Source organism: Sinocyclocheilus rhinocerous, unplaced genomic scaffold (genome assembly GCF_001515625.1).
Source record: "Sinocyclocheilus rhinocerous isolate Xijiao unplaced genomic scaffold, SAMN03320098_v1.1 scaffold72, whole genome shotgun sequence".
Lineage (NCBI taxonomy): Eukaryota > Metazoa > Chordata > Actinopteri > Cypriniformes > Cyprinidae > Sinocyclocheilus > Sinocyclocheilus rhinocerous.
The window spans coordinates 202,997-219,649 of NW_015628351.1; the positions used below are offsets into that span (position 1 = coordinate 202,997).

Below are 16,653 nucleotides of genomic sequence, written 5' to 3' on the forward strand. Positions count from 1 at the left end.
TTTTTTTTTTTTATAATCTACTCCATCTAGATTATCCATCTATTTGAATCTTCAAAAATGTCCTCTGTTTTTACTCGTTCCTAACTGTATTTTTCTTCCACAGAAGACTCAAGTATGCGTAAGTATTACTTTTTTAAAACCTTTTTTACTATACTATTCAATAAAGAGCTGATTCCTCTTGTCAGAAACAGTCACCCTTGGCTCCTTGTTCTTTTTGATCTGAAATGTATGAAACTGGTGGATTATGATATTTAATAATTGTAGTATTCCTGTAAATGAGATTCAAAGTATCCTATAATATGCTGGTTTCTGAGCATTCTGCAGGTTATATCATATTTCTGGTTGGGCATTGTAGCTTTCTTTTAGATGACAGTTTGCTTTTGGATTATGTTTAATTTTGTTATAAGGGTTACAAAGTGATTTGTATTTTATAGGGCTGCATGATAAATCGCATGCGATATTTAACGCACATCTTGTCAGAAAAGCCGGTTCTGTAATCAGCGGTAAATCTCCATCACGTGCGGGCTTTCACATGGAGCAGCATTAACTACACAGAGCCGTTGTTCACTGACGAGCTGCGCAAAACCACGTTCATATTCGCGCGATTTTTTGCACAGCTCGTCAGTGAACACCGGCTTTGTGTAGTTAATGCTGCTCAATGTGAAAGCCCGCACGTGATGGAGATTTACCGCTGATTACAGAACCGGCTTTCTGACAAGATGCGCGTTAAATGTTGCATTCGATTTATCGTGCAGCCCTAGTATTTTATGATAGGTTGCAAGGATATGTCTTGTGCTGTTGATTTTGTCTTAATCCATACAACTCATTTACTTATTTAATTTATTTTAATTAATTTTTTTATTTTTTTGCAGCTACATGGGCAAAAGCAATGCTTGGTATAGGTGTTGTGGGTAAGTCACATTCTGCATAATTCACCTGATAATCTACATGTCCTATACCTTCTTTTTATTCAATACAATCAAAAAATATGTTAAGTTGTTGCAGTGTTGGGCTTTAAAGGGTACATCAGATGCCCATTTTCCACAAGTTGGTATGATTCTTTAGGGTCTTAATGAAAAGTGTACTTTGGTTAAAATTTCTCAATGCTAGTGTAAAACGACACCCTTTTTACCATTGTCAAAAACAGCTCTGTTCACAGGGACCCATTTCGGTGCATGTCCCTTTAAATGCTAATGAGTTCTGCTCACCAGGCCCCTCTCTTCCATGGGGTGACGAGCCGTTCTCTAGACTTAACTTTAGCCGCATTCGTCGCGCAACTTGCCAACTAGCACATTATTAGGAAAGGCGATTTGCAAAGATTAATTAAAAATACGTATAGAACGGATAGTTCCGGTCCTTGATTCTGATTGGTTGAGCAGCGTTCCAAGTTGTTGTAAATTACTCTACAAACATACACCTAGTTGCGTCAGTGTGTTGCTCGACAACCACTTTGTTGCAACCACAGCTGTTTCTGAGGGACTTCATTGTTTGGTGGAATAATTAATATGTTTTTAATATAATGAATAATGTTTTTATTAATATCATTACATTTAATTTGCTTCGTTTTATTTTGTGAAACTTTGCTACGCTCTGCCTCGTGTCTAACAACGCCCCTTAGCTGTTATAAATTCACTGTAAACCACGGCTTCTTGGGACTTATTGCTTTATTTTATACTCACTCCAGATGAAGCTGGATCACGAATGATTCGCACGAACAGACGCATTTAGGTAGATCGGGGACGCATTCCCTTAAAAAACAAAAGTAAGCCTCTGCGTCTTCAGCGGCTCTGATGTCGGGAGTAAATGATGACTGCTATGTTTATGATTGCATCCAACAACAAAACACCGCAGTCGCTTAGAAGACATTCTTGTCTACGTCCCTGCTCCGGCGTCGAAACAATGGCGGACTGTTTACAGCTCACTCAGGGCGGGTCTATGCTGAAACACCAGTCAATCAACAATCGTGGGGCGTCCTGGGTCTGTGTGATGTCACATAGCCAAGAATCTGTGAACGGCTTGATCTGAGAAAGTGGTTATGATCTGAGGGGATTAAAAAAAAAAAAAAAAAAACACACATTTATGTTCAAACACCAAACAACAAAAGTGAATTTTTCATCTGATGTCCCCTTTAAAATGTCTGGGTTTGGTTCCAGGGATTTAAAAAAAATACAACAGTTAGGTTTTTTTTTTCTTTTTTTTTTCAAAAAGTCTAATCAATCAGCTCATCTTTTATAATACAAAATGCAAGGAAACTGAGAATATGATTTTTTGATAATGACTGTTTTCTGGAAAATAAGTCTCACCTGATTATCACACTGGGCTAAAATAGCATTGAGACAAAAATTTTTAAATGTATAATAAACATGTATTTCAGGTCCCTTCACTTCACAACAAATCCTTTAAACTTTTTTTCTTTTCTGTTCTGAATACTGTTAAATTTAAAGTAAAGCTAATGTATATTATAGTGGCATTTATTATTAACAGCATTTATAAATGTCAAGCCTAAACAAATTTGTTTAAATTGTAACTGGATCTACTGGTGTGTGAGAAATGTGCTATGTACACTTGGACTGACATACCTCTCTCATTCAGCACAAATCCAAATGTGTGCGTTTGCATGTGTTTTGCATGCTTAACGTAAATTGCATTGTGTAAGTTGCAGCACGTTTCATATGATAAAAAGCGACCTGTATTCTGAAAAACTTTGCAAGTTTCGATGGGACTACAACCTCGCCTGAAAAAAGAAATTATAGGCCTCTGAATAAAGGCCTCTAATAGCAAATCAATGCGTTTTTGTAAAAAAAAAAAAAAAAAATCCATATTTAAAATGATATAAACAGTTTTGTGCAACTTCTGCTGTCTGTGTGCTTGTGCGTCGGATGTGTGTGTGTGTAGAAAACTTCTCACAGCTGTCCCGAGCAGAGTATGTGAGCTGAGTGGAGCTGCAACAATTTCCCCTCCACGTTTCGAGCATTTAATAATCACTCCGCTCCGGGTTCACCATTTCCCGATCCACTCCTTGCTCACTGATATCAGAAGCTCCGCCGTAGGGTTAGGGTTACCCTAACCCTAACCTCCGCTAAAGTATTTCTGTATGTTTGAAATATCACAGTTCTGTTCATAACGTATATTAAAAGAAGATAATAAAATAAATGAACAGGAGAGTTTCAAATTGGCTTATTGGAACACTAGTGTGCAAACTTTTTTCCTACCACATGCCAAGCTAATAACATGGTTGTCAGCATTAAAATGTATAATCAGTGCTTGAAGTGGGCCAGTACAGTTCTATATTTTAGTCTTTAGCATACTGGCACTTCTGACATGTTGCCGGTACTCAGAGTCAAAGCGTCAGTGTCTGGGTGATTAGAAATGCCAATATATCACACTACCAGGAGGGGTCACCTCTCATCTCGACAATTCATGAGAATGAATGCAAGCAGAGTCGGTCTACTTCAGCGAGAGATTATGTCAGAATAATAATTAATTATTGATTACTAATTTTAATCAGTACATTATAGGCTAACAAAAACAATACCTTAACAGCTAACAGAAGCAGGTTATTGCGATCGCATCATTTTAAACCGGTAAACTGCTGGAATTGGAAAGTCCAAGGAATCCAGTAAGCAAATTCAAACAACATCAAAGCTGCGTCCAGATGTCAGTAAATTATTCTTTTCAGCGTGTATTTGGCTTAAAAGCAAGAGTGTTATAATGGATGCTGGCTGAAGGCATTTTAGATTTGCGGTGGTCAGTGGTTTAGTGATTCTGAATGGATCAGGATAGGTAGGTCAAGGCGGGAGCTGTAGTGGTCTTTGGCAGCTCCTTGTGGTCCTGTTTGGTATCGCAGCTCGACTTATGCTTATTGGTATTGAAACGTTTACTTAATTATTGATTGATTGTGGCACTATACATACATTGTGAATTCAGAAAATTAAAAAGTACTTATTAATTTATTTATTTAATATAAAAAATTAAATAAGGGGGTTGGTCAGGGGGTGAGTACCGGTACCTTCTTTTTTTTCACTTCAAGCACTGGGTATAATTATTGTAATAGCAATTTGTTCATTTGTTCTTGTTTACTGGCTGTCACTTGTCTTTAATAATGTTTGAACTTTATATTTGTTTGGCTAGTGGTTTTTGCTGTGGTATTAAAATTGAAATCGAGAATTGTCCAATTTTATTGGAATCTAAAATACTGGTGTCATATAAGCTTATTTATTAGAATACAAGATAACATAGATTAAAAAAAACTGATAACAGCAACTATTTTGTTTTATTGTATTTATTTTTATTTTTTATTTTTATTTTTTGTGGCAGGGACAGTGAAAATGTTGGCAGGGCAAGTAATAATTTGAAACACTGGCCCAACCGGGCCAGTAGAAAAAATCCTTAGCATTGAGCCATTTTTCAGCGCCATTTTATTCCCAACTATTTTTTATTTATTTTTATTTTATTGTCAACTGGCAATCACTTAAGTCAAATGCAGTCACCAGGCTGTACCCGTTAACTAAGGCAAACATGCCAGGAAAATGTACATTTCAAGAGCTTTGGCTACAAAATGACCACTTCAAAGACTGGGTGTTAAAAGTAAACAACAGAAAAGCAAAAACTAAATGTGAAGAAATAAAAAGACTTGAGTAACGAACTTGATGACAAACAGAAAATCCTTCTGGGCGTTTAACCCCTGACAGCATAAAAACCATAAATTAATTTCTGTAGAAATAATACAGAAAAATATCAAAGTGCATTTAATGGGTAAAAGCAAAAAAAAAAAAAAAAGGAAGTGTGTATGTGTGTTTAACTTAGTTTTATACTAAAACGTCTGTGAACAAGTAAATAAAGCTTGCAGATGGATGGATTTAAAATACTGTCTGTGGCTGGTTATTGTCTGCTCAGTGCTCAGCACAACAGAGGCCTGTTTTTTGGTTCATTACAGGTCATGGAAATTCAGCTTTTTAGTCAGGGAAAAGTCAGGGAATTTGACATTTGGCGAGTGGGAACCCTGATACTACAGATATCGATATTTTATGCATGACATCGATACATCGTATCGTTAGACATTTGATCGATGTATCGATCCATTGTTACACCCCTAATTATTATCAATATTTAAAACCGTTGAGTAAATTTTTTCAGGATTCTTTGATTAATAAAAATATGCAAAGATAAGCATTTATCTGAAATAAAAAGCTTTTGTAACATTATATCATTCAAAATCTTGGAGTCGGTATAATTTTTTTTTTGGGGGGGGGTTATAAAAATGAATACTTTTTAATTTAGCAAGGATGCATTAAATTGATCAAAGGTGATAATAAAGACATTTATAATGTTACAAAAGATTTCTGTTTCAGATAAATGCTGTTCATCAAAGAAACTTTAACAAATTCTACTCGGCTGTTTTCAGCAATAATAATAATAATAATGGTTTTTGAGCAGCAAATCCGTATATTAGAATGATTTCTGAAGGATCATGTGATGCTAAAAATTCAGCTTTGAAATCACAGGCATAAATTGCATTTTAAATTATTCAAATAGAAAGCAGTTATTTTAAATAGTAAAAATATTTCAAAATTTTACTGTTTTTGCTGTACTTTGGATCAAATAAATGCAGGCTTGGTGAGCAGAAGAGACTTCTTTAAAAAAAAAAACATGAAAAATCTTTTGACTGGTAGTGTACGTTCATAAATACATTTTGTGTTTGGTAAATTACCTGTGTCAGGTAGTGTGCAGCAGACACACCCACCTTAACAATTTCAACATATCGCTTATCCTGGCCAAAAAGACCATAAACATTCCTGATAACATCTTAAGTAACAATTAGTTTACATACATGTAAACTAAAAATAATACTGTGCCACTGATACGCTGCAAATCAGGTGATTTTTAGGTCAGTGGTTTGGCTGTCAGTCAATGATGCCCTCTGTCGATAGGGAATAGCGGTATGGCCACTTGAACGCTTCTGGTGGCTTCACTGCCTGATATGAGTGAGCCGTGAGCAGTCCAGTTAGTTAGACAGATCAATGGTTCCAACCAACAACCCAAGTAGCATTCCATTAGAGAAACCAGGAAAGAGCCTGAGAACACTTAAAATAACATCCTCCCACTAACAACATTTTTGGCCAATCCCCCTGTCAGTTGTCACACAGTATCGGTTTTGTTTTATTTGTAAAATATTCAAGAAAATGTGTTTTGTTGTGCTTTCATGTAGGATTCTGATGATACTAGAATAAGAATTTGATCCTTTTTTATTTTAATCAAGGTTAATCATTTGTAATGCAATTCCTTTCTGTTTAGCGGGTGTGGTTGGATTGCTGTGCCTTGTGTATTTCAAGTGTTTCAAGAAACGGTAAGTTATCTGCACTGTCTCAGTTGCTTCTTATGTGTTTTCTAGGCTCTTGTTCTCACACTGTCATATTGGGTAATAAATTAATACTTTGCATTCATGGTTAGCAAAACGGTTCGAAGGTTCGGGTGAAATTTCCACACATTTTCCATGGGAAATGGAGATGCCTTTGAGGTTTAGGATTAATATACCAGCTGTTTATCATGCACATGCTGACTTTTGGATTGCAGCTCAAAGCTGCAAAGGTGGTGACTATTTCCTGGTGTAGAACTAGACTACCCATAATCCTGCAGAGAACACCACCTTTCAAAGAAACCTCTGCTCCCATGAAGCATTGCAAATGACATAGAGTCCGTATCCCTCCAACTACCCCTCTCAAGCTGTCTGTGAATACTCTATAGACGTTCACTTTTTCAAAATCTGTTCTTTTCACCATCAGGTGATTGGAACATACCTTAAAAGTACTTATATTAACAGATGGATGCATATTTCTGAATATTTTGCAGTCGGATGTATTTTTATAGTCAGTTGTATTGTTTTTGTTTTAGGCATATCATTCACATTGCTTCATGGGCATTCTGTATCCTGCTTTTTTGCTTCAAATCAGAATACATAATGCTGAGATTCATCTTGGTTGTTTATTTATTTAAGAAATGTTTAAATCCCTTTCAGCAGAGAATGCTGACAAAGTGTACTGTCACCTTTTTGAGCAGGTGATTAAATATAAATGCAATAATGTATCAAACCACAAAATGCTTCATTGTACATAAAAATTCAAATGAAAAAAAAATTTCCCTTGAAAAATTCTTGTGGAAATTTCTTCATTTTTGCAACCCTTTATGCTGATATGGGAAGCAGTGTGCCGTTTTGTTTATTCCCCCGGGTAGAGGGGTTTTCTGTGTTTAAGAGTGGGGTGAGGTCTTGTAAATGTGTGCTGGATTTAGGTTTAATATACCCAGCTATTAGTCTATGCACATGCTGACCTTTACCGTACTTTTGGATTGCAGCTCAGACCATGAAAAGGTTGAAAAAAAGGATGAGGATGGATTATAACTCCCTCACATACCTGGTAAGGACCATGGGAACTATGCAGCTTTCTCAAAGACAAAAAGTCTTCTCCTACTTCCTCCTTGTAACGTCACAAAAGAGTTTCTGAACATCATACAAGCCATCATTGCCATTTAAATGTGGGCGGTCAGATTTCTGATGTCAGAAGCCCATCAATCCCAAAATATAAGAATTTCAGAACAAGTCAGTTAAGACTTTAGGATCGTGGAGGATTTTTGAGTTTTGAAGGTTCTTCCTCATGTATTTAGCATATCCATACATGCATATGCATATTGTCATTTATTCATCAACTACCCCGAGTGTCTTCAAGACGCGGCTTATTCTTTCTTCTAGCTAACTGGGACTTACCAGGTTTCATACCTTTAAAAAAATATAGAATATTATCATTTATATAATTCATTCTTCGTTCTTAATTAATGGCATGCATTATTCTGTTACTCTTTGTGAATGACTTGTGTAATTTTTGCACCTCTAATTACAGGTCTTCATGAAGTTGTCCTGGCTGAAATCCAAGTGAAGAATCCTGCAAATATATATACGCACTTTCCAGAACCCAGCAAGAGGCGGACTGATTTCACGCAACAAATTCCTCCATAATCAGAACCAATGTTACTTAAAAAAAAACAAGCTTAATTTGGAAAAAATCCTTTCTCGCCGTCTTTAACTTTTTTCCCATTCTGTACTCTGACAGATCTGTCATCTTCACATAAGTCAGGTTGATTTCACTTTTATAAAGTGTATGCTTGTCATTTCTTAATTTTTAACACCGTTAATACAGTGATCACTCTTCCTGAGAACATCTAAGGATTCATGACAAAAAAGTGCACAGACTGTCCCTTACCTCACTGATTTAGTCGAGGGCTGCATTTAGCATGAATATTTATGTAGAAAGTCTGATCAACTTTAAAAGAGATGAATGTCTAAATTTGTAACTATTTCATAGTATTTGGGAATCCACATTGTTCAAACAAAACCAAATGTACAATGCTTAAGGCTTTGTTTTCATTTTGCCTGTTGTTACTTTTCATCTGGGTAAAACATGATGTGTATATTACCCTTCCAGTAGATACACTGCAGAATGTGATTTGCAGCGCAGGTTTTAAACTGAAAGTTCTGCTAAATCCTGCGGAAGTACTTAGTGCCTTTTCATTCTACGGTTTTTGTTAAGGGTTATCTAGCTGTATGTGTTGAGCAGGATTTGTATAGGTTCTAATTACATTAGAAATGCTTTGCTATTGGACGATTACAGACTTAGATCTAATGAAGAAAAGACAATTTGGTAAACTTCATTTCTGTGATGTTAAACGTCATTTACTTTTGTCTATTTTATTAATATTTACAGATTTTTCCAACGTATTTAAGCCCAAATACCTACAGAGGCCTAATTGCTTTTTGTTATTGGGCATTGTTTTTTTCACCCTTTTGGAAAAGTTTGCTAATTTCAATAATTTATACTACCTTAACTAGCTCTTGCCAAATTGCAGTCATGTAAAATCGTCTAGTTTAGTTCAGCTAATATTTTCAGCCATTTTTGTTAAATTGGTCAAAAAGTAATTTAATTTTAACAGCAAAATTTTTCTCCAAATGAGTGGTTTTTCGGTTGTTTGTGTGTGTGTTAAAATTTACTGTTTAATTGTTTTTTTAGCTTGCAATTTCAAAGATGTATCATATTGTTGTATTGTAGCAAACTAGGAATGCACTGGCATGACGCTGCGACAGTGCTAATTCTGGAAATCAGCAAAGTTGATCAAATATAAATCCACTTCTTGAAATTCTGTATTTCACTGAGATGTCTGCGTGCCTGGAAAGTCTCAAAATAAAAGCTCCACAATCAAAACAGAACACTTGGGTTCTTAACTGATAAAGGTTTCCATTTGTTCACTTTATTTTAGTTCTTAGATATTGCAGACTTAAGCATTGATTCTGTTTGACAAAGTCTGATGTTGTAAAATTAGATTTTGCAAGACCAGTAGCTCCATCAGTAGATGCATTTCATAGTCAACCAGTACAGCTGCTTTCTGTATCACAAGGCTGCCAATAAACCATGTTGAATTTCCCCTAAAAGCATTGTTACAAGGAGCAATCAGTTGAGATATTTAGTTGTAGTTTAATCATTCAAATAGAAAAATTGATGTTTATCACATGATTGCAATGCACTGCTCTAATTGCAAATCTAGTGACATGAACTGCTCATTTGAATCAGTAGAATATACAATGTATGTTTAACGACAATGCCCAACAAAACACATTGTAAAATAACACAACATGAATCCTACTACACATGGCATATTTTGAATGGACAATTTTGCTCCAGTGAGCTTTTTAACAAATATAGTCACTCCAATTAACATTACGTCAAGTTGCACAGCCAACAGCAAAATTTATACTGCATTTATAAACAGATTTACGTCTCCTATAAACCATTCAATCTTTGTATTTTTACACAATTTTGGGCATCTCAAATTAATTAAAACATTTTATCCATTGAAAACACATGAATGCTAGGTAATGTTGGCACTTTTATTAGTCTAATAACCAATAAATCATAATTTAGCTTAATTTGCATTTGCATTTTAATTTAGCACTTTTCATTCTCCATGCAGTGACTGGTCCATCTTAGGCACTTAAATTGTACATTTGGCATAATTAAATATTGGCAACTTTTAAATGTACAACTACACAAACATATACAAATCCAGTACAATATGAGAAACAAACCACCAGATTTATAAGACAAGACAAATAACAGGAGTCCAAAAAAAACAGCACAAGATGTTCTAATGCAAAACGTGTCAAAGACGTTATTGCATTCATAAGTCTGTCTAGTTTACCAGTAGACAGAGAAACATGCATGTGCACTGTATGTGTACTGAAATGTGTAAGTTCAATTTAATGCATTAGGTATCATGAACAACTTTTTGCAGCATTTATTAATCTAGACCAATGTTAATTTACAAATACAAAATACATATAATATTCAGTGGTAACCCATGTTCCTTCATATATATGTGTATATGACATGTATAAATATATATATATTAATATTAAAAATGCTGTAAAGGAATCATTCACTGTTTCATGTTAGCTAGTGCATGTAATGTATAGAACCTTATTGTAAAATATTAAATAATTACAAATGTAATAAGGGAGAGATGAAAATAATTTCACCACTTTCTACAAGACATCAAAATAAAATTGAAAAATATGGTTTGCCTTTGAATATACATACTCTTAAAAACACTCATGCTAGATCCATAAATTCCTGATTACCAACCACATCAGTTTTCACACATACAAATCAATGATATTTTGACAACATGACAGTTTTTGGTTGTTTTCGGCTCAAATCACTCACTCTGAGGCACTGAAATCGCTGGGCCTTTTGGATCATCAAAGCGGTCCATGGTGCGAACCTGCATGATCATGTGCAGGCCGTAGGTAAGAATGAACACCATGAGCAGAGAGGTCAGCAGGCCCATCCAAATCCCCGGAGTGAAGAATCCTGCACAATCGCTGGCATACGAGAAGTCTTCACCAGTAACGCTGAAGCCTTGGATCTGTGGGAAACATGATGCATCAATGTGGAGTATTTGTGGTATACTGTATATGAGTTTCGTTTAACACTACCAGTCCAAAACAGCGCGCTGATATAGTACCTGAAAATCAGTGAAGGACAGCGTCCACATGGTAGCGTTGTCTGTAGCACTGCGGGGCACCAGCAGGGGGCTCTGAGCGCTGCTCACGCTCTGGCAATGGAAAGAATACTCTGCAGGAGAGTAGATCCCACCGCTGGCGTTAAAGATGGCCCTCTGCCCATCATACTCCAGCACCACCTGCTCCATCACCGACCAGTCGCGAGCAGATACAGGAAAGAAGATCTTGCGCATAGAGAAGCTTTGGGGAAGTATCACAAATTAAAGGTGTGACAATATATGTGACCCTGGACCACAAAACCCGTCTCAAGTCGCTTGGGTATATTTTTAGCAATAGCCAAAACGATTTTTCGTTTATGCCAAAAATCATTAGGATATTAATTAAATCCTATTAATTAAAGATCATGTTCCATGAAGATATTTTGTAAATTTCCTACCGTAAATATATCAAAACTTAATTTTTGATTAGTAATATGCATTGCTAAGAACTTCATTTGGACAACTTTAAAGGCGATTTTCTCAGTATTTAGATTTTTTTGCACCCTCAGATTCCAGATTTTCAAATAGTTGTATCTCGGCCAAATATTGTCCTATCCTAACAAACCATACATCAATGGAAAGCTTATTTAGCTCTCAGATGATGTATACATCTCAATTTCAAAAATTTGACCCTTATGACTGGTTTTGTGGTCCAGGGTCACATATTGTTACAATACAAAAATACAACAATATATATCATGTATACACTATTGGCCAAATCTTTTAAATAATTACAATTTTTTTTTATGTTTTTGAAAGTCTCCAGTATTTTTTCTATAAAAATACAATAAAAAGTAAAAATATTAAATATTAATACAGTTTCAAAAGCTTATTTGATTATAAAATATATTTTATAATATTACATTTTTATCATATTTTAATTTTTAATATATTCCTGTGATGGCAAAGCAGAATTTTCAGCAGCCATTACTCGAGTCTTCAGTGTCACGTGATCATTCAGAAATCATTCTGATTTTCAATCATTTGATCAAATACATTTCTTGGTAAGCGTCTTTCCAAGAAAAAAAAAATCTTAATTAATCCTAACTTTTAACGCCTGGTGTACTTCACCCAAAATTCAAGTTTAGAAAGATTTAATTTAGGATTAAATATGGTAAAATAAAATAAAATAAATCACACAACTGAGCTTCCATGTTTATTAATAATTAGTAATAAAAAGCATAAAATACATTTTACACTTTTTTAATGTATTAAGTCAGGCACAGCGTGCAAGTATATGTGCTTAACATAATTTTGTGTGTGGGGGGTTTGTTTTTGTTTTCAAGATAAGCAGAAGCATGAATATTTCTATTTTGGTGTTGCTATTGGCCAGTACATGGGGACCAATGTTTATTCATTAAAAAAATGTATTATCTATTCAAAATATTGCGAAAGTATTGTATTGTCCGATCAGTATTGTGTATCGGTCCTTCAAAATCACAAATAATACATAACAATGAAGGATTATGTGTTAAATACTCACATAAGCCGGAGGGATCGGAAATTCAGAACATTTCGGTAATTAAGGACGAGTCTGAAAAACAAAATATTTGATACTTTCAAGAGAAAAGCATTGAAAAATATATTAATGTATACTGGATTCTGCTTTATTATGATTCTGACCGTGACAGTGTTTCATTGCAAACAGAACCAGCCGTGACGTCAGCAGAACCATTAAAAATGTCTCTTGCCAGATCAACCTGGTTCCCAGAGTAACTAGCGAGGAGAGTGTCGGCCCACAGCAGGATGCAGGGCTGTCCCGCTGTGTTGTTGACGACAAGTGGGGGTTTCACAGGTGACTCTGGTGGTGCCTGAAGTAGCGATCGGCCCACAGAATGTCCTGCCATTACTGGGGTGTCCTCAATGACCTACAAAAGAAGGATAAATGACAAAAGACATTTTTGTTCAGGGTTTCATCAAAGCTGTCGTGAATTGATTGTGTCAAATGAAAAGGAACATAATGTGAGAGAACAAAGTGCAGTACATACTAACTTTGTCCTTGTGATTTTACTTATTTGGATAAAAGCATCTTTGAAATGCATTCATGTAAATGTACAGAAAAAGTGAGGACTTACTCTAGAAGGCTTCAGGCCGGTGTATACAGCGGTGTAAGGCACATCCAGAGATTTGAACATGTCGAGGACCTCTCCCATGATCGCATCTAATCAGAAAAGAGATCTTACATACTATAGTAAAGTACAACAATACTGACAAACACATGGCATCAAGTCAGAAAGAATCAAACCACAAAAAGCAATACACAATCATACTAAAACCATTATCAAACCTGATAAAAAAAGTAACTACTCACCATTTTTCAAAAGCAATTCCTTTGTCTGATCCCTGGCATTCAAAAAATAAAAACATTTAAATTACCTTTATTTTAAAATTTTCAGTGTTATTCGTTTAGTAATTTTGTTGTACTCTTTTGTCATTTTCATTATTATTTTTTATTTTTTTTACATTTAGATTTAGCTTTCAGTTATTTTTTTATTGTTGTTGTGGCCAAGGAAACATATCTAATTTTCATTTAGGTTTTTTATGCTTCTGTTTTCCTCCAATATTTATACTTCATTTCAGCTTTATTTCAAAAACTAAATGATTTTTAGGTTTTAACAATATCAACAGTACAAAAAAGGAAGTTAACATTTTAACATTATTATTGAAATTCAGTGTGCCTTGCAAAAGCATTCAGACATTAATCAATTCCTTCATTTTACTGAAATATTGTGTTGTGTTTGTTTTATTTCAAAGCTCTGAAACACAAAATGTATCACTTTGGCATGACTTTGTTTTAGAATGTATTCTTTGAAACAGCTGAAAAGGCTATATTTTAGTTTCTGTGTTGCAGAAAGTTACTCAGATGAAAAGAATCTGAACCCTTTTTGAAAGACACTGTATAATATAAATAACATTACAGAACATCTTACCCAGCAGTGTAAGGGAGATGGACAGCCAGTAGTGAAGGCTGTGCGGTGTTCAGCTTGATTTCCTTCAGGGTGCTGGGGTCGATCTGGACTGCTGGGATACCCAGCTCTCCCTGGAGGAGTTCCAGGATGGAATGTGATGCAGACCAGTCCAGGGCTGGCAACACCAGGGGATTGGAGGACGTCTGAAGTGCTGACTTTAATACAGAGAGAGAAATGTTGACGAGAATGTTGAGAGAAATCTAGTTGTGCTATCCCGCCAGAATAAAAAAACAGAGCACACCCACCTCTACATTCAAAAAGGCACTGTCTTGCTTGTTGCCAAACACTCCACCGTACATAGTGAAGTCTTCCATACTTAGCTATAAAGTGGGGAGAGCAGGCAAAAAGTCGGTTATATTAGTATCACTGAGTCTGCAGATGATCAAAATTGTACAAGGGTAATGAAATCCTAGTATGCCCAAGGGAAGATGAATGGGGAAGTAAGACTGTGGCTCAAAGTCACACTATACTGACAAGTCCAGTAACAATGAGAATAAAAATATCAGTGTGAGAGGAGGAGACTACTTCACTAATAGTTCCACATTGTAAAATACATTCCTACTACACTGATCCCATTGTAAAGCTTTTCAATAATGTCAGAAATTAACTTAGGGACAATAAGGACAATGTGTGGAATTGATTTTAAAGGGCATTATTACCTTTATGAGGACATTTTTCCAACATACACCACATTGTTCACTTTCATATATTTCAATCAATTTAAATCGTAATAACTAGATAATATTTTATAAATGTCTAAAATTCTAAATAGCAGATAAAACACAAGAACGCAATGCAGGGACATTATTTTAGCCCCCATTGTAAACATGTGGGGCATTTTACCTGATCCTGTAGGAAGAGCAGCATACTGTGTGGAGCAATGGACAAGGCAGATTTCAGATAAGACGCCAGCTGCCCACCAGACACTGTCTGACCAGCTGTTGGTTGAGCCAGATGTGGCATGTTGGACCTGTATTGACAAAGATATCATTCAGTTTGCGACTCGCCTCAACAGAATCAGGCTGCCTTGAAACCTTGTCCACTGTAATGAAGCTCTACCAAACGCTTTTGAATGTCACTGTTAGCTGATTTAGCTGCCTGAACATATATAAGAAAAGCACAGCAGTGTTCTGGAGTTACTATAGAAGTCCATCAGAAAACACTATTCAAGAGACAAACGTGTGACGTACCCCTCACTGGTCCACATGAGCAAAGGCGCTTGAGCATAACAGCTATAAGTCGAGCAGATAAATAATAAAACCGACGTGAAGGCCATTGTTGAGAGACTACTGCGTCGCATTCCTACTTCCGTCATTCTGTACGAGAGTCACGTGAATGGCTGATGATCATGTGACTGTTTTTTTTTTTTCTTCCTTCAATCATGTGATTCTCTTCTGACTCGATTCGTTCACGTCCTCTGAACAGTGCGCAGGCGCGAGATGCTGATACAGTCTATGGTCGCAACGCCGAACATCATATGAATAAACCAACTACATTTGCATTATTTGCTAGGCCAGCAAGAAAAATAACATCCAGCCTCTGTAAATCATCTTCAATTTAAAACGCCATAATGATTACAAACGTTAAAAAATTAACTTTTAGATTTAAGTTCGATTTGGAACTTTATATGGTCTCACAATCTATCTATCTATCTATTTATCCTACATTTTAAAAAAAAACGTTGTCTTGCTGTACTTATTTGAGCAATGCCTGAAACTTGGTATTACGAGCACTTCCTGTGTCTGTTTGCCTCTTTACGAAGAATCGCATGTATTCCCCAATTGTAAGTCGCTCGCTATAAAAGCGTCTGCAAAATGACTAAATGTAAATGTAATGTAAATCAATCAATCAGTCTATCTATCTATCTATCTATCTATCTATCTATCTATGTCTGTCTGTCTGTCTGTCTGTCTTACCACAGTGAAGTTCATTTTAACAATCTAGCTCGTTTGTCTCCCTATGCTACCTGCAGAATCCAAATGTATCCTCGCTATTACCTATAAAAATATTAAATTGATAACAGTTCAGCAAAAACTACCTTTGTCTTGAAAGACTGCATAGAGATGCTTCTTAATACTCAATGTAAAGTTAGCATTTGTCTCTAAACACCTGGAATGCATTGGGATGACGCTGTAATTTCAGGACAACTTTATTGGGCTTAAATATTGACAGGCAGTCTCTATCATAGGTCGCATTTTAAATCACGCTTATTTTAATAACTGACAGATCACATATTATTATGAGTATGTTGATATATACGTGGAAATATTCGTTTGCAAAACACTAAAACAGATCTGATCTTAATCATTAATCATTCGTTAATTCACGAATTATTGAGAGAGGCTTCATCATCCACAGTGTTGTCGGCGGAGGGATATCTGGTACTGTGACTGCGCCCTGTGCCATTCAGATGTAAAATGGGGAAATGAAAGTGCCACCGAGCGTAGTCAAAATGTATTCAATAAGGTTACCCAGGATGTGAATTAGCGTTGATATTTTTAAAGAATTTATATTTACGGCTGAATTATAACTCTGGGTTGATGACATTCACAGCAATATTGATCATTTCCGTTTAGGGAGT

The 16,653-nt window shown here is 35.6% G+C and overlaps 2 protein-coding genes across 6 annotated transcripts in view; one reads left to right on the top strand and one right to left on the bottom strand.

Moving 5' to 3' along the window:
• LOC107737497 (complement receptor type 1-like) overlaps positions 1–9,475 on the top strand; it is a 34,542-nt gene extending 25,067 nt beyond the window's left edge. For all 5 annotated transcript variants that reach the window (XM_016548988.1, XM_016548986.1, XM_016548987.1 and 2 more), the window contains 5 exons: positions 104–118; positions 873–911; positions 6,295–6,346; positions 7,351–7,412; positions 7,893–9,475. In XM_016548988.1, the coding sequence (XP_016404474.1) occupies positions 104–118; positions 873–911; positions 6,295–6,346; positions 7,351–7,396 (152 nt within the window). In that variant the 3' untranslated portion in view covers positions 7,397–7,412; positions 7,893–9,475. The remainder of the gene's footprint in view (positions 1–103; positions 119–872; positions 912–6,294; positions 6,347–7,350; positions 7,413–7,892) is intronic.
• A 698-nt stretch (positions 9,476–10,173) lies between these two features.
• atp6ap1b (ATPase H+ transporting accessory protein 1b) lies at positions 10,174–15,433 on the bottom strand. The gene is made up of 10 exons (XM_016548992.1): positions 15,263–15,433; positions 14,916–15,042; positions 14,318–14,392; positions 14,034–14,227; positions 13,415–13,446; positions 13,179–13,264; positions 12,727–12,971; positions 12,587–12,637; positions 11,068–11,305; positions 10,174–10,968 (listed from the first exon to the last, which is right to left on the bottom strand). The coding sequence occupies exons 1-10, from the start codon at positions 15,385–15,387 to the stop codon at positions 10,759–10,761; spliced, it is 1,383 nt and encodes a 460-aa protein (XP_016404478.1). The 5' UTR covers positions 15,388–15,433; the 3' UTR covers positions 10,174–10,758.
• Positions 15,434–16,653: the final 1,220 nt, after the last annotated feature.

Bases quoted from the DNA above. Each gene is read 5' to 3' on its own strand.
- atp6ap1b (XM_016548992.1), bottom strand. From the start codon at position 15,387: ATGACGGAAGTAGGAATGCGACGCAGTAGTCTCTCAACAATGGCCTTC. The intron at 15,043-15,262 runs GTACGTCACACG...TTGTCAATACAG, and splicing joins CTCATGTGGACCAGTGAGGG to GTCCAACATGCCACATCTGG. The intron at 14,228-14,317 runs GTGGGTGTGCTC...TCTGTATTAAAG, and splicing joins GTGCCTTTTTGAATGTAGAG to TCAGCACTTCAGACGTCCTC.